The following is a 25522-nucleotide window of genomic DNA, read 5'->3' on the forward strand; positions in this document are numbered from 1 at the left end:
ATTTGGTTACTGACATTACTGACAAAATATCTTCTTTTGTGTTCAGCAGAGGAGAGAAACTCATCCAGGTTTGGATCAACGTGAGGGAGAGTAAATGATGACAGGATTGACAGTCGTTTTTTAGGTGAACTATCCCTTTAATTAATGAACCTTATTGTAAAGTGTGACCGTTTCATCTGCAGTTCTGGCTCTGAAAACACTGACTAAAGCTCTGCTGAATGCATGTGTGTGAATGTGATCATGTGTGTGAATGTGATCATGTGTGTGAATGTGATCATGTGACCTGCAGAGGTCGGGGGTGCATGTGTGTGAATGTGATCATGTGACCTGCAGAGGTCAGGGGTGAAGACGTTCAGTCGCTCTTCTTTGGTCAGGAACGAGTGGAAGGCGCTGCCGTCGGAGCCGTTGATCATGTTACTCTGGTTGGTCTTCCAGAACGACAGCATCCTGAGACAGGAAGCACATGAAATCAAACATCTGCACCGCAGCGCTTCATCAAATATAATATAATATTCAAATATAATATAATATTCAGCACAATCGGCTTTACTTTTCTCCCTTCCAGGTGAAAATGCGTCCGAAGTCCAGGTAGTTCTGCTCTCCGGTGTGATACACAAACTCTCCGTCATCACTGCCGTTTTTCTGAAAACACAACGACAATATATAATATTAACAATGCTCTCACAACGAGTTAATGATGTTTTAAATGATTAACACTACAGTTATATAGATTACTTGTGGAAATGTAAACATTTGAAGGGAAATAGTTATATAGTTCAAAAGTTCTTACAGATTTTTTTTAAACCATCAGTATATATCGAGTAACACCAAACACACTGATTCTTCTAACAAAATTAATGAAGGTTTAATTAAAGATGTAATAAATTATTTTACTGTTATTTTAGGGCAAAACTATTCAGTCGAACTGAAGTGTATGTGGTTAAATGATCAATTTACTTCAAAAATATGTTGTCATTCAGTTTTTCATGATCTGTTGACATTACAAAATATATTATAATATTAATATTATTTTTAAACATTTTAATATAGTAAATATAATATAATTACTATTTTATACAACAAATTATAAAATATAAATAGGCTATTAATCAAATATAATATGAATTACAAAACATTTAAATTTAATTGCATAAATGAATAAATATAATATATTATATATATTTAAATTATATTATGTTACTATTAGGGGTGACCCCGAATAGTCGAAGATTCGATGCTTCGATTGGAGGAGCCTGATTCAACTACCGATCTCACTGTCGAATCTTCGCAGAGGTGTTGTGAAACGATCACGCCACTTTGGCTCTATGAGGGCGCTCTGTGTCTGATTTCACAACTACCGGTTTTCTGTCAGTACGTTAATATTCAACCTATTATGATAATGCTGTATATAAAAATGTGCAAAGAAAGAAGCTTTTAATAAATATTTTTTACCGTGCGTGAATAAATCCAAACACCCCGTGACAGATTTAAGTTTCACTTTCAATCCGTGACCGACAGAGGAGCGTCTTGGCGGCAAGGATTTAAATCTTTAACAATGTCTGGGATAAGAAAATCTAAAGTGTGGATGTACACCATCAGAAAGGATATTCTCCAAGGCTGGATTTAGCATCAGGAAACCCATGATCGCACTTCTGCCGGCCAACGTTAACAAGTTGGTTTTCCACGGGACATTCTAAAATGAAAAAAGCTATAACGCTTAAAGCTCCAATATGTAGGAATTTTGTAATAAAATTTCCAAAAATAACTTGCACAGTGTGATATATTTCCTCCAGTTGTGTACTTACAATATCTCAAAAGTCTCCAAAGATTTTTTATTTTAGAGAATTTCCGATTTTAAATAACTGGCCGTCCCGGAAAAGAAATGTCGCGCCTCAGTGACGCAATATCCCTTTTTTCCGGTGTGGACCATGTGATAGGATATTCCACCACACCGGATTTATTTTTTTATTTTTTTACAACAACTTTATTGAGGTTTTTTTTTCTTATCACAATAAACAATAAAGACGTCTGACAAAGAATAAAAAAAGAATAAAATAAAAAATATGACCCACCACACCGGAATATCGCATGGTCAAATGCGGAAGTGGTGGTTAAAGCGTTATAGCCATAGACTGTATGGTTATAGCTGTTATGGATCACGATTACTCTTTGGCGAGTATTGAAGTGCCAACAAAACGAAAGCGTCCATATTCGGATACACTCAGACTGTGTGACAAACGGAGGAATAAAACCCGGATAAATATCGGCCAGGCGTTTTCGAGATGGAGAGAGCTGCGCGTCAATCTTGGACTTGACAGAGACTCTGCTCTCGCGAGTGTATTGATAGACAGGTAAGACATGCAACTGTCAATAATAGCACTTATAAACAAAGTTATATTGCTCTTTGTACTTTGGTAAGGCTTTTTATCACGTGTGGTGACCGAGATTATGGCAGTACAATTAAATACAATCGGATATGATGTTAAAAAAATATATTTAGTCATTACTTGCAAATGTTCGTTCAAATTTACTTTTAGATATTGGTTTGAACACGTTAAACAACACGGCATTAACCATAAAAACGTAAAACTGCACAACATTAACCAAACAAATCATTTGACAAATAGCTGTATGTTGTAACGGGATAATATAGCATAACATTTCACGTTCCTTGCAGTTCATTAATTATGATGACATAAAATTATACGATCAGACATACAGGTAATACAAAAACGAATAAATTACCTCATCCGTGATCATGATTCATTAATTCCATGTAGATATATCGCTAGATGGTGAAAACGCATTAAAAACGACATCTCCCATCGTCACCTCCTTCATAGCGTCATCAAGCTTCGCCTTTGTTATTGTTGGAAACTGCGCCCTCTTGTGGTCAAATACCAAAGTCGCATACTGGAGCTTTAAAAGGCACTTTAACGTGGTTTAATGTAAGGACACAGTACACACTTTATTAAGAAACCATACTACAGTTAAGCAGATGAACCCAGAATATGAACGCAATGCATTCGTCCTATAGTAAAGCGTTTTCTTTACATAATTTTATATTTTAATTGAACTATTTTAGGATATTATAAGCCGTAAACACTTTTCACGTTTTAGAATGTATTTTATCCGCGTGCACAAAAGACTCCAACGGACACAGACAGAGAGAAAGACTCTCGATTTGTTCTCTCGATCAGGTACTAAACTTTATCAAGGTATCAAAACTTTTCAGCCGGTTCTAATTTGATTTTTGGATGATGTGAACATGTTTAGCTAAAACGACTGCCACTCCAGTTTAGCATTTATAGAGTTTAGCATTTATAAAGTTGAAAATTCTTCTGGCTACTATCGTTATTTTAATAATTTCTTTATTATTATTTTATTTATTGATCTGTCAGGGTTATCTAATCTAACTATTTGTTGCTTGTGTTTTGAATATATGTTCCCCTGCACTTTAGGCATTTTGCACACATTTGCTCCTCATCTTGTGACTCGATTCTGATTTATTTCGTTTTGTATTTTTATTTATTAGAAAGGTAGGCTATATTCTGTTCTAATTTAATTTCGTAATTTAATTGTTTATTTTTTCGGTGCATCGATGTTGTTCTGTACTTAGAGCCTGCTCGCACAAGTAATTTAGCCGATTTAATTTGATCTGCATGTGAAATGCAAATCCTGTCTGCAGTGTGGCCTTTCTGGAGTTATTTATGTTATTTCTTAGTTTTATTGATCCAAAATGTTTTTATACATTTTCTTCTATAGGGGAGACCGGGGATGGTTGTAACACGGGTCAGTTGTAACAATTCCAATCTGTCCAATCAGGAACTAGTTACAAATCACCTGATTCACTTCGCACATCCTCAGTTTAGTTCTTATTCCACATGTGAAAAAGTAGAGCCTAGTGGCAGACACAGCACATGTTAGAGTGGAAAAAAAAAATTGAGATAAAAAAGTAACTTTTTTTACTTTTTTTGTTTTTGTTATGGGAATTTCTGCTTTGTAGTTAAACTCATCAAACTTTTATTATGTTTATTGTGTGTCTGTGTAGATATTTTCCATGCAAGTTGTAAGTGCTAATGTTTTGCCTGTTAGCTGTAAGGTGAGCTAGTTCATGGCTACATGACTCTGGGTTAGTTGTAACAACAAGACTCTGGGTTAGTTGTAACAACAATGAAACAAATTTTTTTATGGCAAATACTATAGACTTACAGTAACAACCATGCTTACACAAATAGAATGTTCAAGTGTTCAAGTTCATTTTATTATGGTCAATTACTATGACAGAGAAACAACAGAGTCACGCACGCACACACGCACGCACGCACGCACACACACACACACACACACACACACACACACACACAAACACACACAATGTTCAAGTGTTACATTTTATTATGGCCAATACTAACACTGGCAGTAACAAAAATGCTTACAAACAAACAATGTTTGTTTATAACCATTATAAATTGTTCAAGTTCAATTTATAATGGTCAATTACTATGATTGAGAGTGACAAACACACTGAGACTAAGAGTGAAACACACATCAGTTATATTTAAAAGTCAGTGTTGAATAAAAACCTTTCATAATATTTTTTTTGTCAAAATCCTTATTTCATTATGTTACATATCACCCCGGTGGATATCATAATGTTACATCTCACCCCAGGGTATGGAATGATATTCCGGACATTATTCAAAAGGAATTGCAAATTGTATTTGCAATTGCGTTTTCAAATTGTGCACGCATAAAATGTGACATAATCCAAACGCAAATGCAAATCGCGCATTACCGTTTGCATTTTCGTTTAAGCGAACGCACAGTGACTGCCAAATTTAAAATGGAAATGCAAAGTCCATTTGCAACTGTGTTTCCCATATCTAACGAGTCTTGACCCTGTCATATTTAAATAGCAATTTCAATTACCACGTCTGCTTTTTCACTTTCTCAGCGTCGCGTATGTAGCCAGCCAAAACTCAAATGAAATCGCAATTCCCTTAGTATTTCCATTTCCGATGCCTTACACGGAAACCTGTCAATCAGCGTCAAGGGTGGGATTATGCTATGGGGCGTGTTCGTGTTGGGACGTGACGTCACTCACAGTCGACGGTTAAGAGGTGATACTCTGAACAGACAGACACCGATTTATTTTAAACAATGGAGGTAGTTGGTGAAATTGTGGAGGACCTTATGATGCTCGCGCAGCAAGTTGATGACAGTACATCCTCTACAGATGTAGGTAATGTAACAAAAGTCACAAAATTCCATGACACTGAGATAATCTTTATGTCTTAATCTCTATCTTTAATCTTGGTTTTGGTTTAGTTTAAAATGAATATTTCTTAAACCCTCACGTCTTTGGGTTCTGTTTGGATCTCATTTGATATTTTCCCCCCATTCAAAAAAACATATCTCTCTTATCTCAGTGTCATGGAATTTTGTGACTTTTGTTACATTATTTGTCTAAACACACAAAAAAACCTGGGTTTGATTTAATTGGTCTGAAAGTAGCCTATGTATAATTTTGTTTTTGTCCATTTCACAGCTGAGATTAATTTAAAATGATTAAATCCCACATAAATCTAAACAAATAGACTACACCATAAATGTAAAGTGGAACAAACATTCTCTCTCTCTCTCTCTCTCTCACACACACACACACACACACACACACACACACACACACACACACACACACACACACACACACACACACACACACCAGCCGCGGCGCTACATTTTAGGTCCGGGCCCATCCATTTCTACTATGGTTTTGTACGTTTCTTCATTCGGATCTATTTGCGATCCATTCAATTCTAAACAACGCAGTTTACATGCTTTGTCCTTGTTACATTATTCATTAAGTGATAATAATAATTAGTGATAATAATAATTAGTGACATAATTATCAGTGAACTTGATAAATGTTGCAGATGTTTTACTATGCATGCAAACAAATGCCTTTCAACTTATGCGTGCAAAATTCAGAATAAAATGAATGTGCAGCAATTTGTACAAATAGAGAGTCTGTATACATGTTGTAGCCATTAAATAAGCTCATTTAGTTTCATATTTGTTAAAATATTATAATGTTTTTTTTTCATCTATGTTGATTATGAAAAGTGAACCGCACGAGTAAGATAGGATGCGCAATATATCGAGAGATGTGGGTCAGACATGATTTTTTTTGTTTTGTAGAAAGCCTTTTTAAGTGAATTTCGTTTTGTATAAATTGTATCTTAATTTTAATATTTTTTTTATCAACCAATAATTTTTTTATTGCCTGGATTTAATAAATTAAAAAGGAAATATAGCAGACAATAAAATCATTGAGGGGCCCGCGCGGTCATTGCATTGCTCGTGAACAGGAGCGCATCTCTTAACGAAACTCAATGTATGCCTCACAGACATGAAATATATCTTAAGAAAGCCCAAAATGTATTTTTAACAATTTAAAACGAAGGCTACTCTCTGATTATGTAATCCATGATGTGCATTTCTCTCTATAGGCGCGTTCACTATATGGAGATGACGATCGTCAACTTCATCTTTACAGCTGTTGTTGCTGTTAATAAACTAAAAAAATAATAGGCCTATAATTTTATTAAACAATAAATTCAATTAAACTGTAATTGTCTTAAAAAAGCAGCAAAAAAAAAAATCCGTTTTTTTTTTTTAAACCTATGCTAACTACGCATTAAATTCAGGTATAGTTAGTCGCTGTCCTCGGTGCCGCAGAAAAGCACTGAAACGGAGATGAAGGGGAACCCGTTTTTGTTTTTGGCTTATTTTAACTGGCCCATCCAGTTTTCTGGAGGCTCACCTACAATCAAAATCCTGCGCCGCTAGTGACACACACACACACACACACACACAGGTTTAACTGCAACAGACAGCATTTTTATTGAATTTCGCAAATTGAGAACACTTATTTGAAGGGGTGAGACCTAGCACCGACACTCATCTCTTGTGGTATGTCCAGTAAAGGACGTCCAGGTTCTTTAGTTGTCCTGTCCTTCACAAAAAGCCTATTATTAGCTACTTCACTGAGGTTGGCGAAGACAACATTACTGATGTTGCTGTTGGTCAAGGCCACGAAAACATTTAACTTATCCAAAATGAAATGGCTTCTGAGTAAGAGGACATCTGTAGAGGATGTACTGTCATCAACTTGCTGCGCGAGCATCATAAGGTCCTCCACAATTTCACCAACTACCTCCATTGTTTAAAATAAATCGGCGTCTGTCTGTTCAGGGCATCACCTCTTAACCGTCGACTTTGAGTGACGTCACGTCCCAACACGAACACGCCCCATAGCATAATCCCACCCTTGACGCTGATTGACAGGTTTCCGTGTAAGGCATCGGAAATGGAAATACTAAGGGAATTGCGATTTCATTTGAGTTTTGGCTGGCTACATACGCGACGCTGAGAAAGTGAAAAAGCAGACGTGGTAATTGAAATTGCTATTTAAATATGACAGGGTCAAGACTCGTAAGATATGGGAAACACAGTTGCAAACGGACTTTGCATTTCCATTTTAAATTTGGCAGTCACTGTGCGTTCGCTTAAACGAAAAGGCAAACGGTAATGCGCGATTTGCATTTGCGTTTGGATTATGTCACATTTTATGCGTGCACAATTTGAAAACGCAATTGCAAATACAATTTGCAATTCCTTTTGAAAAATGTCCGGAAAATCATTCCATACCAGGGTATGTTACAACTAACCCAGACTATGGGGTGAATTGTAACATTTCACTCCTCGTGTTTGAAACTAAACCATGCATTTTCTGTTTGTGTTGCAAAGACAATAGCTATGTCATTTAATAGCAGACACTTGTAACTAGTTTGGATCACATTTTGAACACACTGACTTCAAAGTACTTCAAGCTATAGACCAGGGGTGGGCAAACTACGGCCCGTGGGCCACATGCGGCCCGTTAGGCTGTTTAATCCGGCCCGCCGAGTATTTAAAAAAATTGTCTTAAGATCGCATTAATTTTGCCTTTTTTCTTGCAATACTTTGCGCTATATATATATTGCGTTGCATATATTTGACAATCGGAATATCAGATATTTCATGCCATAGCTAACAAATGTAAAAAAGGAAAAATGACATAAAAGCAGATCATCATTCATTCAGCGCTGTTATGGCTGCGGTGTGTGTGCCACGTAACAAGCAATGACGCGTCACCATGGAAACCAAACAGACAGCGCCTTAAGCGCATAGACTTGTTGCACGTTAATGTTTTTTCCTTTTTTGGAAACTCAATGAGAAAAAAAATGTTTGGTAACCGCTTGCACACCTTAGTTTTTCCTTTGATTTGACTGCTATTTAGTTTCTTTGCTCCTCTGGATTTGTGGATGTATCCTGCCCGATTCCGTTTACCGACCTTTATCGCCCGGCTTTCGGCTACGCTCCCCTGTCTGCCATGTACAGAACCCGTTTTTTTTTTCATTAAATGTTCTGTTCTCCCTTTGCCTTTTATGTTTTATTTTATTATTCTTAAAATAAATTTGTATATTCGTTTATTTCCACAAATGTATGACTTTTGGAAGTGCAATTTCCATTCAGTTTTAATAAAGTTGAATTAACGTAACCTGTAATTTTTACTCTTCTAAGTGTACACTTGCAGATGTTTTGTTTCTAATTTACTGTTAGGCCATTAAATAATAATAAGGATAAACAATATTTAAAAAGTATAGGCTATAATTATCTAACATTTTTAAAAATTAACATCAAAACATAACATGCTAAATGGGGGATATCTAGTATAAAAAAAATGTATTGTCAGAATGTCGTCTCTCAGTTGTTGAATTTTGCACAGACATTGCCACAACATTGTCTGTTTGCTCAGCCCGATCTTATGAAAGTGTGAATACCACGAATTGTATTGTAGTGCATAATATGTTTTCGCGTGCATATGATATGCACTTTATGGCGTGTAATAGGCACGCACTCCACACCCCTAATCCTAACCAAGGGGTTTACAGTGTGTAGCATGCACGCAAAAAAAAAACAAAAAAAAACAAAACATTTTTGGCATATAAATGGCACGAGAAATAAAATGTGTGGTATAGATACGCACTTTCATGAGATCGTGCTTCATAATCTGCTACTGGGCCGGCCCTCTGTCAAATTTTTAAAACCCAGTGTGGCCCTTGAGCCAAAAAGTTTGCCCACCCCTGCTATAGACAGAAAGGTCAAAATTGTTACAACCATCCCCGGTCTCCCCTATATTTTGTGTGATTTTCTATACATCGCCACTTTGAAATGTTAAAGCCCATTTTAATAAAGAGCAGTGCAAGTGTAAGTGAAGTGTGTTGTGATGTATCAGATGTTTGAGACTCACGTTGAGCATGAGGCCGAAGTTCTCGTCGGTGTCGGGCTTTATGGTGCGCAGGCGAGTGAGCAACGGGTCCTTGAAGCCCCACAGCAGCTCGTCCACCGTGTGTGTCATGAACATTGTGGTGCCGATGGAGCCCATGTACATGGAGATGCCCGAGGACACCCAGAATCCTGCGCCTTTGATCCGATTGATCACGGCCTGTGTGAGGAAACCAGAACGTGAGATTCAGACCGGCGAGAAAAACAAACTTTAACTAGTGTCATCCTTCCCTCGCGGGTCAAAATGACCCAAAGTCCTGAAATTATACCTAATTTTTTTTTTTTTTTTCAGAAAGCTTATTTTATTTCATTTTGATAATATTTTTTCTATTTTTTTTAATGCATTTTTTTGGAGATTTTTATTTATTTTTTACTTTAAATTACTAGATTTGATCAATAAATAATAAATAAATAGTAATTTAAGCACATTCCTCACATTCTTTCAACTTAAATTCAAAATAACTCAATTTCATGCATATCGCTTTTAATTCAGCTCAAAATATCTTTTGCCAACCTCTCGTGGAAAGATGATATTTCATGACTCTAGATGGCCTTATAGCTCTATATGGAGCAAATGAGCTGTTCCGCTGGGTCCTAAAGTCAAGTTATCTTCAGTATGCGTTCAGATACACATGTAGACATTATACTTTTTTTTTTTTTTTGGTTAAGTTTAAGCATTTTTAGTTAGAATTTTGAGCATTTTTAGGTTTTTCTATGTGTACTGAAGCATTCCTCGCATTCCATTCATTCCTAAGGGGGTCAAATTGACCCGTGAGAGAAGGATTTGTTCTTTTTTAAATTTCAACCACAAAAGAATTTTTTGTGTGTGTATTCGTGGTTCAACTGCAACAAAAGTCCTGGGTCTTGGACCCCTCTGATGAACACTCAATGTTTAAAAAAAAGCAAAATATTTTCCAGGTCAAAATGACCCGAGGGAAGGATGAAGGTTAACCACGTTCTCATGAACTTTGAGTTCTCACCACCGCTGGGATGTTCACGGTCGTCACCAGATCCACGCTCGGGTCTCCGACTGACTTCTCACGCACGAAGACGAAATACTTTGGCGTATAAGCGGCGACCATCGTCCCGTTCTCCACAAACGACACGTTGTGTTTGGGCCTGTACTCTCTGCAAACAGCATTATATCCTATTAGACTCACTTTTAGAGGCATTATGAGAGTGAAGAGCTGATGGATCAAAGAAGGTATACACTAAGGACAGTCCGAAATGTTCACACGTTATAAAACAATTACGACCTCACGTTGTGTCAATCACTGCCTCCGAAACTTTCGTCTGTCATAAAAAAATGTGATCATGTGAATGTGTAACCCAAATTTGAATTGGGTTAGATTTTCTGTTTTTCGCAGAAAATATATATAAAATGTATATTTCATATATATATAAAGTAAACAAAACAATACAACGTACACTGGAGTCAAGGGAGCAAAGAAAAAAAAACATTTAAAAAAACAACAACAAAAAAACATAAAAAAACACATTTGTGTCATTCAAAGATTTTAAATAATTAATAGTCTTAATAGCTTTTCCGTTAGTACTAGATTGAATAGTAGAAAAGTAATTTTCCAATTCTTTAAGGACTACAGAGAAAAGGGGCTTTTTGTTAGAAAACTTGCACTTAGGAATGTGAAATTTGACTAATAAAATTAACAAATTAATTACAAAAGCCTCCTTATTCACACTGTTATCATACTTTAAATATCCAATGGCAGATATGACTTTTCACATGACTACAATGGCAGAAAATGTGGGGTATTTTGACAATTCAGAGCCACCGAATGACGAATATGAAATTTTGGACTCAGTATGCAAGGACCTTGAGAATGAAGCCAATAAAACGGCTGTATAATGCAAATGAAGATTGTAGGATAGAAAAACACTATCTATAAGTGCAGGATATGACGTAAAACTAAATAATTCATGATTCATTCTCGTTTTAGACTGACTTTTATGGGCATTATGAGAGTGAAGAGCTGATGAAACACAAAGAGCATGAAGCCATTAGAACGCTGTATAATGCAAATGAAGATTGTAGGACAGAAAACATGATCTATAAGTACAGGATGTGGAGTACATCTAAATTAATCATGATTCATTCTCTATGGCTGAACTTCAGGTCAGATCGATCCTGCTGAAGTGTTGTCTGTTTGCTCTGAGTTACCCAAGATCAAGGCAAACAGAGCGTCCTGGACTGTCCTTGGTTAAACGGTGGAGAGGGTGTCGTCCGCTTGTTAACGGCTACAGACTTTGATATTTGTTTAAGGTGTGCCATGAAGTCCTGCAGGCGTACGAGAGCGTGACTGCAAACTGTGACTGCTCATACAACATTCACTGGAACTGAGAGTTTAAGATGCATATTCATAATTCTTCAGAAAAGACAGAAGTGAACTTGAGAGTTATTTACCCATATTATATATATATATATTCATTTAATTTGTTTAATTTATTATATAAATATACATTTATATACAGTATATATATATATATATATATATATATATATATATATATATATATATATATATATATATATATTGATATTGATATATCAGTTGTATAAATTAATATTAAATATATTATATTTTACCATATTTTACTAAATTACATGTTACTATTATTAGTTTACGTGTTACTATATTATATTATAATACAATATAGTAACAGAATTTTTTTTATAAATAATTATAATTTATTTTATAAAATAAATACAAAAAAAATGTTTAGACAATTTATTTATTATGTATATCGAAAGTAAATTAATGTTAACAATTAATTAAATATATACTAAAATATTTTAATATAATGTACAAATATATTGGTTATAATATATTTATATACACAATATTATATGATATGTTGCTATATTATATTATAATACAATATAGATCCAATAATATAATACATTTTATAAAGTATACATAAAAATAAATTGTCTATAAATATTTATCAAATATAAATCAATGTTTATATATATATATATATATATATATACACATACATACATATATATACACACATTTTATGCAGTCATTACATATCAAAATGTGTTTTATAAAATAAAATTAATATAATATATAAATAAGGCATAAAGTATATATTGTCATTATTTTATTACATTAATGAATATTATAAATTATATAAAATTTAATTCTTAATTTATTTATTTTTTTAGTTTAAATGCATGATGGGATTGATGCTAAAGACACAAGATTAAAGAGATTGTATAATGCATAATGCAGAGAGAGTAATTTCCGGAGATTGCATGTGATATGATATTAGCACAGCAATAACTTCAGATAGCAGCCGTTTTACGATGCAACTAAAGGCAACATGATAAACTATTGTTAGTTTTATGAGCTTTTTGTTGGTTTTGCTCTCTTTCTTTAATTACAGAATAATAAAATGCAGGAATGTTAATTAATTCCAGCTGGTTAAAACGGATTAGATGGCTGGTGTAATATTCCCCACGCCAGCAGATGACTCAGGATGACTCAGGAAACTGTGAATAGCTTACGCTGGACTTTCCCTGTGAGCATTATAAGATTGAGCAGCATCTCCAGATTTGTGCTGAGATCCGCACCGGACTCGAATCTGACCGTCAGCATGGTGTTACTGAGCTTCATCAGAAGCCAAATGATCATGAAGAATGATCTCATTCTGCCTCTGTCACATGGCCAAAGCAAACCCAGCCACAGTGCTCCATCGATTCTGTGTGTCGCTGCATTTCTGAACACGTCTCACCATTATTGCAACTATGCATTGCTTTCTCAGTGTTTCTTAATGGGCATTAAACTTCTTATAATGTCTTAAACATAAAACATAGCATAAAAACTTAAATTCATTTGCAATTTTTAAGTACAATCTGTCAGTACAAGTCATTTCAACTTAAGTTATATTAAACTGCCTTAAAAATATCTAGTTGAATCTCGTAAAACATAAAAAAGTTGAAAGTGCTTAAATTATTTTGATGAGTTAATGTTATGTTAAAACAGAAGTTGTCATGATTCACTGATAATGTCATTTTTTACAGTGTATGTGGTGTTTCTGTAATGTTATATTATGTTTTATGATGTTATGCTGTTGTTTTGTTGTTGTATTATGTTTTTTATGTTATTTTGACATAACTTAAAAGTTAAAACATGTTTTTTGCTGTTGTTTTGCTGACAAAAAAACATATAAAACATAACAGCAAAACATAACGTTAAGTTTTGTTATATTATGTTTTATGTAATGTTATGATAAAAATATAATAACAGCAAAATATAAAACACAAAAAACATAACATAGCAAAACAACATGTTGTGTTATTTTATGTTATGTTATATTTTATGTTGCTTTATGGTGATTTATAAAATAAAAACATGTTGTTATGTGCAATGTTTTGCTATGTTATGTTTTATAACATAAATAACAACCTCATAAAAACAACACAGCATAACATGTTATGGTATCTTTTGTTACGTTATGTTTTTTATGTTTTATAAAATAAAAATAAATAAAAAAACAGCAAAATATAAAAACACAACATAAAAGTTTTATTTTGTTTTTATAACAAAAACATAACATAGCAAGTATTGTTATATGTAATGTTTTTCTATCTTGTGTTGTTTTATAACAAAAATAAAAAATAAAAACAACATAACAAAAGATACCATAACAAAACGTTAACAATGTTTGTTTTTATGTAATGTTTTTTTTTTTATGTTTTTTTAAGACGCAACGTAATGTAACAAAACAAAACATAACATAAAACATAACATGTTATGCAGTTGTGCAGAGTGGGATTTTGGACCAATGAGGTCTCACTGTGGGCGGAGCTTCACAAAACAACATAATAACATAACATAAAAACAACACAAAATTACATGTTTTGTTATGGTATCTTTTGTTATGTTTTGTTATATTTTATGTTGTTTTAAGACGCAACGTAACGTAACAACATTAAACAACATATAATGTTATGCAGTTGTTTAGAGTGGGATTTTGGACCAATAAGGTCTCACTGCAATTGAAAACAAGCAACAGTGTGACCAAGAAAGATGCCCTGCCACTCGTGTTTGGCTGGCTAGAGATCTGATTACTGAAGCCCAGAGCGTCCGCTGTACCTGTAGGTGTACGGCCCCATCTCAGTGAGGCGAGCTTTGGCTTCTCCTTTCAGGAAGGCGTCAGGGTTGGTGACGTTGAAGAAGAAGAACTCCATGAAGACTGGAGGCGGTGGATTCTTCCATGTGGCAAAAACTTTACTGCCTTCCGTCAGCGTGATCTCCTGAACACACAAAACACACAATATAGGTTTACATTACAGGATAAACAGGAGTTAGTTCATGTTTAGTACGATGCAAAGTTGATGAGAAACAAAATACAAGACATAACACGACAACATAAAAACATGATATATATTTTATGTTATAAAATACAAAATAAACAAAAAACAACAGCAAAACAACATGCTATGGTTATGGCATTCATCACACTGGAAATAGAAGGTCAAGTTGAGCACATTGCATTGTGGGATACAGTATTCAGGCTGGGTGTCACCTGACCGAATGCGCTACATTATTGCTTACTCAAATGTAAAATTTCTAAATTCCTCAAATCCTGATGAAGTTCCTCCCGTTTGTTCCGCCTCCACCATCAGATCATCAGACCTTCAGCCAAAGCACCAGCAGAAACATGAAGTATCACAAGAGCTATGAAAGATATTCAGCCATGACTGAAATTATTAGATACACTGTTATCAAACGCAGCGCTCAGATAACCTCGACCCAGCCTGTGCACGGGTGATCGGACTCTCGAGGAGCGCTGAGACATCGACCACTTCCCGTCTGCCAGAAAACAGGCCAGAGACCAAGAACAGCAGAGACCCAGAAACCAGCTTTATACACACACACACACACACACACACACACACACTCTCTCTTACTCACTCACTCACTCACTCACACACACACACACACACACACACACACACACACACTCTCTCTCTCTCTTACTCACTCACTCACTCACTCACTCACTCACTCACTCACTCACTCTCTCACAAACACACTCTCTCTCTCTTACTCACTCACTCACACACACACACACACACACTCTCTCTCTCTCTTACTCACTCACTCACTCACTCACTCACAAACACACTCTCTCTCTTACTCACTCACTCACAAACACACTCTCTCTCTTACTCACTCACTCACTCACTCACTCACTCACTCACTCACTCACTCACTCACACACACACTCACACACATACTCTCTCTCACTCACTCATTCACTCTCACAAACACACTCACACACACAACCACACTCTCTTTCTCTCTCACACACACACACACACACAAACAAAGTCTCTGATGAGGAACTGTAATCAGAGTTAAAGATAGTGATCTTCACACTCTCGTACAGAAGGTTAACCGCTAACAGTTTACTATATTAATGTGATTCACACACATTTCTCACGTCTATATTAATAAAGACACTTGCTTGGAAAACAAACTGACACTCAGTTCAACACTTTAGAATAACTTTATAATAATAATAATTACTGTTTTGGGGTTGGAATTATGCATTTATTTGATCAGAAATACCGTAAAACTGTGAAATATTATAACAGTGTAAATCATCAGTTCTCTATGTGAATATACAGTAAAGTGTAATTTATTCCTGTGATCAAAGCTGATTTTCAGCATCATTACTCCAGTCTTCAGTGTCACATGATCCTTCACAAATCACTCTAATATGATGATTTGATGATCAAGAAACATTTATGATTATTATCAATGTTGGAAACAGTTTTTGCTGATTAGTTTGTATAACGACCTGTTATAAACCCCGGAGAACGACCCATAATGCATCAGTGTGAATTAATCACTGTTACTGAATTTTATGATTCATCATTTATGGAGACTGTAATCATATCGGGTTTATCCGTGGAGGAAACGGAGATCAGGAAATCTGCTGATTTATGCTAATGCTAACCCTTCTGTTAATTGGGCAAGCGAGCACAGTTATGGGCGGATAATCTCAAAACGGTTGATATAAAGGCCTCCCTGGATTACATGATGTGTCCGACGACAACGCTACACAATCTGAACAGACGGTCACTGGGAACATCTCAGAGGATCACTGTATGTCCGACTGACTCTTCCTTCTGAGTCTGAACTGAACTCAAATGGCACTGAGAACTGGGAAGAGAGAAACATAAACCACTTAATTGGGGAAATTGAAAGAAACAAAATAAGATGCACCAGTGTTTTGCCAGATGAGACGTTTATTCTATGTATCAACTTTTTACTACTTTAATTCATTTTACTCTAATTCCTTCCTTTAATAACTGTATAATTTAACTCTTTTAATTAGTTTTATAACCGTTTTAATTTCCCTTGCATTTATTTTGTGCTTATTTTCTAGGTAATGCACTTTGAATTGCCATAGTGTATGAAATGTGCTATATACATAAACTTGCCTTGCCTTCCACATCTAAACCACATTAAACTCACTAACGCTTCAGCAAACGTGCATTAAGAGTTTATTTAGCACGAGTTTCTTCCCTATTAAACTACTGAAACTCTTTCTCACACACACACATACACACACACACACGTGAGGCTGGACTGAATAACCCCTCATTAACACACACACACACACACACACACACACACACACACACACACAAACCTCACAGATCACATGACCATCAGCTCATACTCATTTCTGAACATTTCTTTTCTTCACTTCTTTTCTCATGTAAAAATCCACCAGCCAAGACCTCTAGAAAAAACGCTGAAGAATTCGTCCAGAACAATGACGTGTTTATACTAATCTAAGCTTCACTGCTATTTAAGACACTTTCAACGGCCAAAAGAGGATTTTTAATTAAATGTCGAAATCCAGCTACACAATCTTCCAAAGAATCATACATATATATATATATACACACTATTGTTTTGGGGTTGGAATAACAACTCTCTTCTGCTCACCAAGGCTGCATTTATTTGATCAAAAATACAGTAAAAATTGTGAAATATTATAACAATGTAAATCATCTGTTCTCTATGTGAATATATAGTAAAGTGTAATTTATTCCTGTGATCAAAGCTGAATTTTCAGCATCATTACTCCAGTCTTCAGTGTCACATGATCCTTCACAATTCATTCTGATATGATGATTTTAGTGATGTATTTTATTTTTCAGGATTCTTTGATGAATATAAAAGCATTTATTTGAAATAGGAATATTTCATAACATTAAAAATGTCTTTACTGTCAATTTTATCAATTTAATGCGTTGATTTAGTATTAATTAATAAATTTCTTCTTATTTTTTTTATCTTACTGACCCCAAACATTTGAGTGCACACTTTACTCTGCTATCGAAAGTATTTCATGAAATAGATTATTAAACAAGTGATTGTACGGTGCCAGCAGGAAAAATATGCTGAATGCAGGTAAGAAAATGCAACTATTTTACTAACTATGCACATTTATATGGTTAAAGGAAAAATATTTCAGTTCAGATGTTTCAGTGCTGATACGACTTGGCAAGGGCAACAAGCATGAAGTATATCCTCTTGGGACCCAGGAATAGACTTTTGTCCACTGTAGTGGGCCCTATCTTGCACCCAGCGCAATTGACTTTTCCCTCCACAGACGCACGTCGGTAAATTAGGGAATGAACTTGCGCTCCCGGGGGGCGGTTCAGCGCAAAGAGGAGGCGTGTTCCGGCGCAAACGTTCCCTGGTGCTATTTTGCAGTTTCAGAACACAATTCCGCCACTGACCAGGAGAAACCTCGTGAGAAAAGTTGCGCATGTTATTCATATGCTATTTTAAGGGTGCATGGTTGGCCATAATGTAGCGTGTGCACAACGCGCATACACTTTGATCTACACAGAAGCAGCAGTTTTCATTTTTGCAAATCATAGTCTACATTATTACAAGGAAAAACATTAACACACGAGGGAAATCATTTTTGTGTCCATGAAGATGTGGAAAAATATGCATAAATCTAGCTTACATACCCAAATTATTATACGCCTGTTTAAGCGAAGCTAATTTGGGTGCGTTTCTCCATTCCCAATGTCGCTTCTCTGTGTTTTACGGCCCTGACGAGAACGTCGGTCTCCTCGGCTGTGAACCGCTCCTGCAAATCCGCCGTTATAATAGCAACCCGCCATGGAACAAGCACGCCTGCTCTTAAAGGGAATGTGAGATGTCGCTCTGATTGGTTTATTTCACGTTACGCCCAAACCACACCTATGAGTAATGAAGCTACTTCAGACCAACCCATTTTAGATTTGCGTCAGGCCCAAGAGTCATTTATCCCGCCGGTATAACCGAGACCCGCCCACAAAGTTACTTGCGCTTGATACTTGCGTTTTAGATCGTTAAAATAGGGCCCCATATTTTAGTGAATTTCTCTGACATCATACATGTCACATGTCACACCTGGGTGTCCTGTAAAGAGCACATTCAGGGCTTTTCAGAAACACCAAATGTGTGGAGGTTTCTGCATGACAACAACTTCTCCTTGGTCTTTAAAAATGTCTGACATTAATTTAGTGATCAAATGTAGGAAATATGATAATATATTGTAATTATAATTTAAATCGGACTACTTTTCAAATTGTATTTCATAAACCAACATCTCAGGAAAACATTATGGGGTTTCAAATCAAAAAATGACTTTCTGTACCAGAACAGGGCGTTGATTTCATACATGTCCACTGTAGAGGGCATCAGGACTTAAATCATGTTTATCAGGCATTTTGGGAGACACAACAAGTGAATATGGAAATAAATTATACATCAATATTCCTATGGAATATTAGATATTATTATTAAAATGTTGCTGATTATTACTCCAATTATTACACTTCTTTTTTCATTAAATGTTGCTCCAAGAACACATTAATGTGCAAATTAGATACAGTGTATAGATACATTGCATTGAATGGGAATATTAATTTATGGCCATTTTACCAACATATTGCATAAAGTAAAATAGTGTATCAAATAATTCCGTTATATCTTTCATAACATAGTTGAGAATCATCTTTATACAAATTTTGGTTAAAAAAACCCTATATGGTGATTGAAAAAAAAAATCCCATTGTTTTTCCCTATACATATAATGTCATTTTATTTTTTAAACAACTGAGTCCTGGTGTCCACTACAGAGGACATAGCATAAGATAAGAATAAAATATAATTTTTCAAAAATGTTTTTTTTTTACCATTTGTTTCTTATGCTCTAAACAATGTGATGACATGGAAAAAAAAAACTAAATTAAAAAAATATATAAATAAATTCTGGGTCTCAGGAGGATATCACAGAGAAGGATGTCTTTGTTCTGTAGGAAGGTACTGTCAACATCTGTTGCTCATTAGGAAGGACCTCCGTGTTCGGATGGTGAATTCTCTATGCTACACACAGTACAACGGTCTTTCTGGATCCCAACGTACATGTGGTGATCTAAGCCGGACACTGACCATATATGGACTTATGTTGGATTCATATGGATTCAAATGTGCATACCTATAGACTAAACATGTAATACGTATGTGCACGCCATCAGCGTTCTCACAGGTTCGTGTTTTTTAAGTTTTGCAGAGAGAACTTAAGGGTTTTCTGTTAGAACGGTGTCGTGTCAGCGGCCCCTAAGTTAATAACTAATGATTGTTGCGACGGAAGTGAATCAATCAAAACTAACTTTAGCAGAACAATAACTTTATTCTAGAACTGCTGTAAAGCCTAAACAATCTCTGTTACTGTAATTTCCTATTATCACTGTAAATCTGCTTTGAAACAATCTATATTGTTAAACGCGCTTTATAAATGAAGGTGACTTGACTTGACTTGTTATACAATGTATCTTTCTATACATTCTTACTGGTGAACTCTGAGACACTCCCCTCATATTCTTACTACTATTTGAACGATCTAAGCTCATGGTCTAAAGCGCAAGGCGCAAGTTCACTTAGTGCGTGTCCGAATCCACTTTTGCTAGTTTAACGACAGGTAAAATGGTCGGCGCTCCTGGCGCATGGTCTAAAAGGGTCGTCTCTATTCTCTTAGTGAGTAATTTACGTGCGTTAAATCAATCAGAGTCTCATCTCCCATTCTCTTTAAATGCCAGTTGCGCTCGCGCCATGGCGGATTTGCTATTTACATGACGGAATTTGACAGTGGAAAGACCGAACGCGTCACCAGAGTGCAAATGGAACTGCTCGTGCGCGAGGTAAAAGTGTGCAAGCAGAACATCTACGGGACAAGCCAGATTCCACCATATCTTTATGTACACAATAATAATCTTTTACATTGTAATCCTTTTATTTTAAATATTTGGCATGTTTGTGTGGACCTGAAAATGATAACTGCGTCGGACTGAAACTAGCACTTGGCGGTTGGCTGCATTGCGCCGAGTGTAAGATAGGGCCCTATATCTTCTGAGATAAAGATGCTAATAAACTTGAGAGATACTTTTCTCCCTCAGCGCAGGGTCATTGTTCATTCAAATGCTAATTGCTAGAAGGACTGGAATGAGGCACATAGAATTCTAATTCTAACAGTAGCCTAAAGATTCTCAATAATATCTGTGTCAATAAATTCATTGCTTTTCTAACTAAGAAAAATAACAGCACAGGGGGTGTTGCAAAGGGTTTAACCAGGCGCTTCGTATGTAGAACCTTTTAGGGGTTCCCATTATGGGATGAAGATAAAGGCTCTTTGAAATTGAGCCAAGAACCCAATTGTTCTATTTAGAACCGCATTGAACCTTTTTGGATTAAAGGTTCTTTAAAATTGAGTCAAGAACCCAAGGGTTCTATATAGAACCGCATTGAACCTTTTTGGCATAAAGGTTCTTTAAAATTGAGTCAAGAACCCAAGAGTTCTATATAGAACCGCATTGAACCTTTTTGGCAAAAAGGTTCTTTAAAATTGAGTCAAGAACCCTAGAGTTCTATATAGAACCCCATTGGACCGTTTTGGAAAAAAAAGTTTCTTTAAATTAAGTCAAGAACCCAAGAGTTCCATTGGACCTTTCTGTTATAAAGGTTCTTTAAATTGAGTTAAGATTCCTAGAGTTCTATATAGAACCCCATTGGACCTTTTTGGAAAAAAGATTCTTTAAATTGAGTCAAGAACACTAGAGTTCTATATAGAACCCCATTGGACCTTTCTGTTATAAAGGTTCTTTAAAATTGAGTCAAGAACACTAGAGTTCTATATAGAACCCCATTGGACCTTTCTGTTATAAAGGTTCTTTAAAATTGAGTCAAGAACACTAGAGTTCTATATAGAACCCCATTGGACCTTTCTGTTATAAAGGTTCTTTAAAATTGAGTCAAGAACCCTAGAGTTCTGTATAGAACCGCATTGAACCTTTTAGACATACTAAAAAGATCTATCTGATCTATTATTATGGAATCATCCATTTCACATTCATCTGCCTCTAAACGGCACGTAAAAACAAAACAAAAAGCCAGAATTTATGCAGATAGACAAAAGTCTCCAGTACGAACCATGCAGACAGTCTAGATGGGCGGCAAATGTGTGTTTTACTCTTCCAAACATCTGCAGAACATGATTAAAGCAGAGGTTAATCTGAGGAGTTTGTCTGATGTCTCGGATATAATCGACGGACGCCTGTAAACATGGGCGGCTCAAACAGATCGTCTGGCCGCTTCAATCGGCACTGTTATTCTCGGCTGTGGGCTGAACTTGAGAGGGTTAATTGCTACTCTGGAAAAAGAACTTCCTCTTGCAATAAAATCTGCATTATTGCTGCACTAAAAGAAAACTTGGAGTAGAAATGATTTTCACTAAGAAATTGCTGGTAAATTTCACTAAATTATTACAAAGAAACGTGTTATTACCAACAATTATTACAAGTAACACGTGAAACTTTGAATTACAAAGATTGAATTTTCTTTTTACTTGGAAGATTTTTTTGTGCAGAAATGCAATGAACCGACTCACACTAACTTTTAGGCTAAAGTTGCATGAACTAGTAGGACTCTAAAACAAACCAGCTGAAAATACTGTAAAAGGATCTTTCAGCAGAAGAGCAGCAGTGTTCATGGAGAGAAACAACACACACACACACGCGCACACACACACACACAGTGTGTTTCCTGTTCCTCTAGCCGATGACATTTCAATACAAACAGAGCACTCAATTCTGCTGTTAAAGCTCAAGAAAATTATTTGTGCAAACAGAATTAGATTGAGTGGTTTATGTTCCTGATGACTTCAGTAGATCGTTCTCTACACTGTCTGATGAACTATCATGTGATTTCTGCAGACATGGCATTTATGAGAAGCTCTAAGTGGAAGAGTGATGGTAGCACGTGGATGAATGCAGAATGTGGTGAAGACAGAAACACTGAGCACATGTTACACGTCACTCTCTGATTACACTGAATGAGCACATGCTTGTCTCTGATGACTGAACACATCGTGCTCGTTTCCCGCCACTCCATGTTTCACTGGGGTTTCTGAGCTCATGAAATGGTAATAATTAAGTAAAATTTAAATAAATAAATTATTTATTTATTTATTTAAAAACAATCAATATAAAACACTTACTAAAAAGTAAATAAATCATAAAATGTAAATAAATAATAAAAAACACTACAAATGTAAATAATTTAATATAAAACAATTACTAAAAATTAAATAGATAATTGAAATTAAAATAAATAATTAAAAATCAAAACAAAACAGTTCCTAAAAATTAAAATACATAATTTAAGAATAATCTTTAATTTTAATTTAAATTTTAATTATTAAAAATAATCTATATAAAACACCTACTAAAATTTAAATAAATAAAAGAAAATAATACTTTAATTTAACACTTACAAAAAATAAGATAAATCATAAGAATTTAAATGAATTATTTAAAAATAAAAATAATAAATACGAAACACTTACTAAAAATTGAATAAATCATAAAAAGTAAACTTAATCATTAAAAAAATCTGAATAAAACACTTACTAAATTTTTTATAAATCATACAAATTAAAATAAAAATGTAAAAAATAAACATGATTAATATAAACACTTAACACTAATATATACATAAAAAAAATACTTAAATACAATCACCATAAAATAGTTACTAAAAACTAAATAAATCATACAAATGTTAAATTAAAAGAAAAAACTTGTGAATAATGTAAAAGACATAAAATATTATACACATTTAAAATGAATAAGATTACAATATTTTGGCTGACAAAAAAAGTTCACTGTCATCAAGCCGCAATCAAACCCAAACCTCACACAGAGTAAGACACCAGCACTAATAAACTCCACAATGATGAATGGAGATGAAAACAGTCTCTCACCCTCTTCAGCTTGTTGTGGATCAAGGTCTGGAAAAAACCGGACACAAACAGTGCGATTCCCGAGACCAGGAGAAGAGCGCCGATGACTCCGGACGAGAACATGCAACAGGAGCCTTTCCTCATGGTGCAGGTGTAATAAAGCTGAGGCTGATGAAGCGATTCCTCTGGACGTGTGTGTGAGGTTCTCCTCCTAAACACACACACACACACAGGGTTGAAAGTTCAGCACTTGCAGCAGATTTGCATGAGATAATAAATCAGCTGTGGTGCGTTGACTGTAATAGTGTTTGCCTCCAGAAGCTCTTCAGAAAAGTAAACGCGATCCAGCGGGCGGCTCAGTATTTGAATGAATGAGTGCAGTGTGAGGGGCGAGCGTCACCGAGAGTGGGAGGGAACTGAGAGAGAGAGAGAGAGAGAGAGAGAGAGAGAGAGAGAGAGAGAGAGAGAGAGAGAGAGAGAGGAGTTTCGCGTGTTTGGATTCCTGTACATGGATCAAGGTGACCGGACAGATTTAACTGGACCTTCTGTTGTGTGTAAATTCACAACTCTCATGAAAACAGATCATGTTTCACCACCAAAATCAAAGCAATCTTTAAAAAATATATGTTTTGCAAATAATATTTGTGTTAATTTTTCTTATAAACACACACAAACACACACACAAAAACTTTTTCTTCTATGCATTTCTCTAGCTTCCTAATCTAATAAATAATGATTATTGTTTGGCTCTTTGACAACTTGCTTAATGCATAAAAGTACATTTAAAAGAATGTACTTTTGAACTGAAAACAAAGGATATAACAAATGTGATGTACATAAATTAAGTTTTGCATAAAACAGCATAATGGAACATTATGACTTCATTGTGAAATTTATAAAAACTCATGATTATAATGCATATAGATTTGTAATTCTCATTATTGTCAATAATGCTGTCATATTTGACTGAATTTTATTTATCAAAATTAGCATGAATTAGCTGCAGCACATCGAATACTAGCACAATGTGTACGTTCTTTACAATTAAAATGACATATAATAGAGTGGGAGGTAAAATGTGTTTAAAAAATGTCACAATATAAAATGGTAATAATCATTTTTTGTGTGATTTTGAGGTGAAATGGTGATTTTGATACATTTCATGACATGTGCTTATGTGAACTTATGTGAAAAAGTTTCCATTAAGAATGTGTGTGTTTATATTCATGCATTTGGGGAAAAATGTGTAGTATTGTGTAATGCACTTTCCTGTTTCTTTTAATAACAGGGCGTGCAATGCACAAATCTTTAAATGTTTGAAGAAATACTCAAATATTTAGCAGAACACGCTTGTAAAGAAACTATTTTCCACACAAAGCTGTTTAATGAAACGTCCAGCGAGACAAAACAGCTGCAAACGTCATAAACAAACTCATGTGCAGGTCAAGGACTCTCTCTCTCTCTATGTCTCTCTCTCTCTCTCTCTCTCTCTTTCTCTATGTCTCTCTCTCTCTATGTCTCTCTCTCTGTTTCTCAATGATCAGAACTTCACCAGTTCTCATTTGTCATGACCTCTGTGGCATTTCATGGTCTTTATTGAAAGATTCTGAGAACTTTGTACCAAGTCACAGCAAATGCCAGGGGAAGTATGTGACCTACAAGTGTCATATAGACTGAAGAACAAAGATCCACCCTGACTTCTCCACACGGATCCAGGCGTGGACGGACCGCACAGAGAGAGAGAACGAGAGAGAGAGGAGTGGAGCATGTTTGA

At 35.3% G+C, this 25522-nt stretch overlaps 1 protein-coding gene across 1 annotated transcript in view; it reads right to left on the bottom strand.

Annotated features, from left to right (window-relative positions):
• Positions 1-24083, bottom strand: part of LOC308705783 (lysosome membrane protein 2-like) — a 57722-nt gene extending 33639 nt beyond the window's left edge. Inside the window, exons 1-6 of the mRNA XM_081390979.1 lie at positions 23770-24083; positions 14520-14680; positions 10377-10524; positions 9362-9556; positions 551-642; positions 328-447 (exon numbers count right to left, since the gene is read on the bottom strand). Of these exons, the coding sequence (XP_081247105.1) occupies positions 328-447; positions 551-642; positions 9362-9556; positions 10377-10524; positions 14520-14680; positions 23770-23892 (839 nt within the window). The 5' untranslated portion in view covers positions 23893-24083. The remainder of the gene's footprint in view (positions 1-327; positions 448-550; positions 643-9361; positions 9557-10376; positions 10525-14519; positions 14681-23769) is intronic.
• Positions 24084-25522: the final 1439 nt, after the last annotated feature.

Source organism: Scardinius erythrophthalmus, assembly GCF_964197995.2.
Source record: "Scardinius erythrophthalmus genome assembly, chromosome: 17".
NCBI lineage: Eukaryota > Metazoa > Chordata > Actinopteri > Cypriniformes > Leuciscidae > Scardinius > Scardinius erythrophthalmus.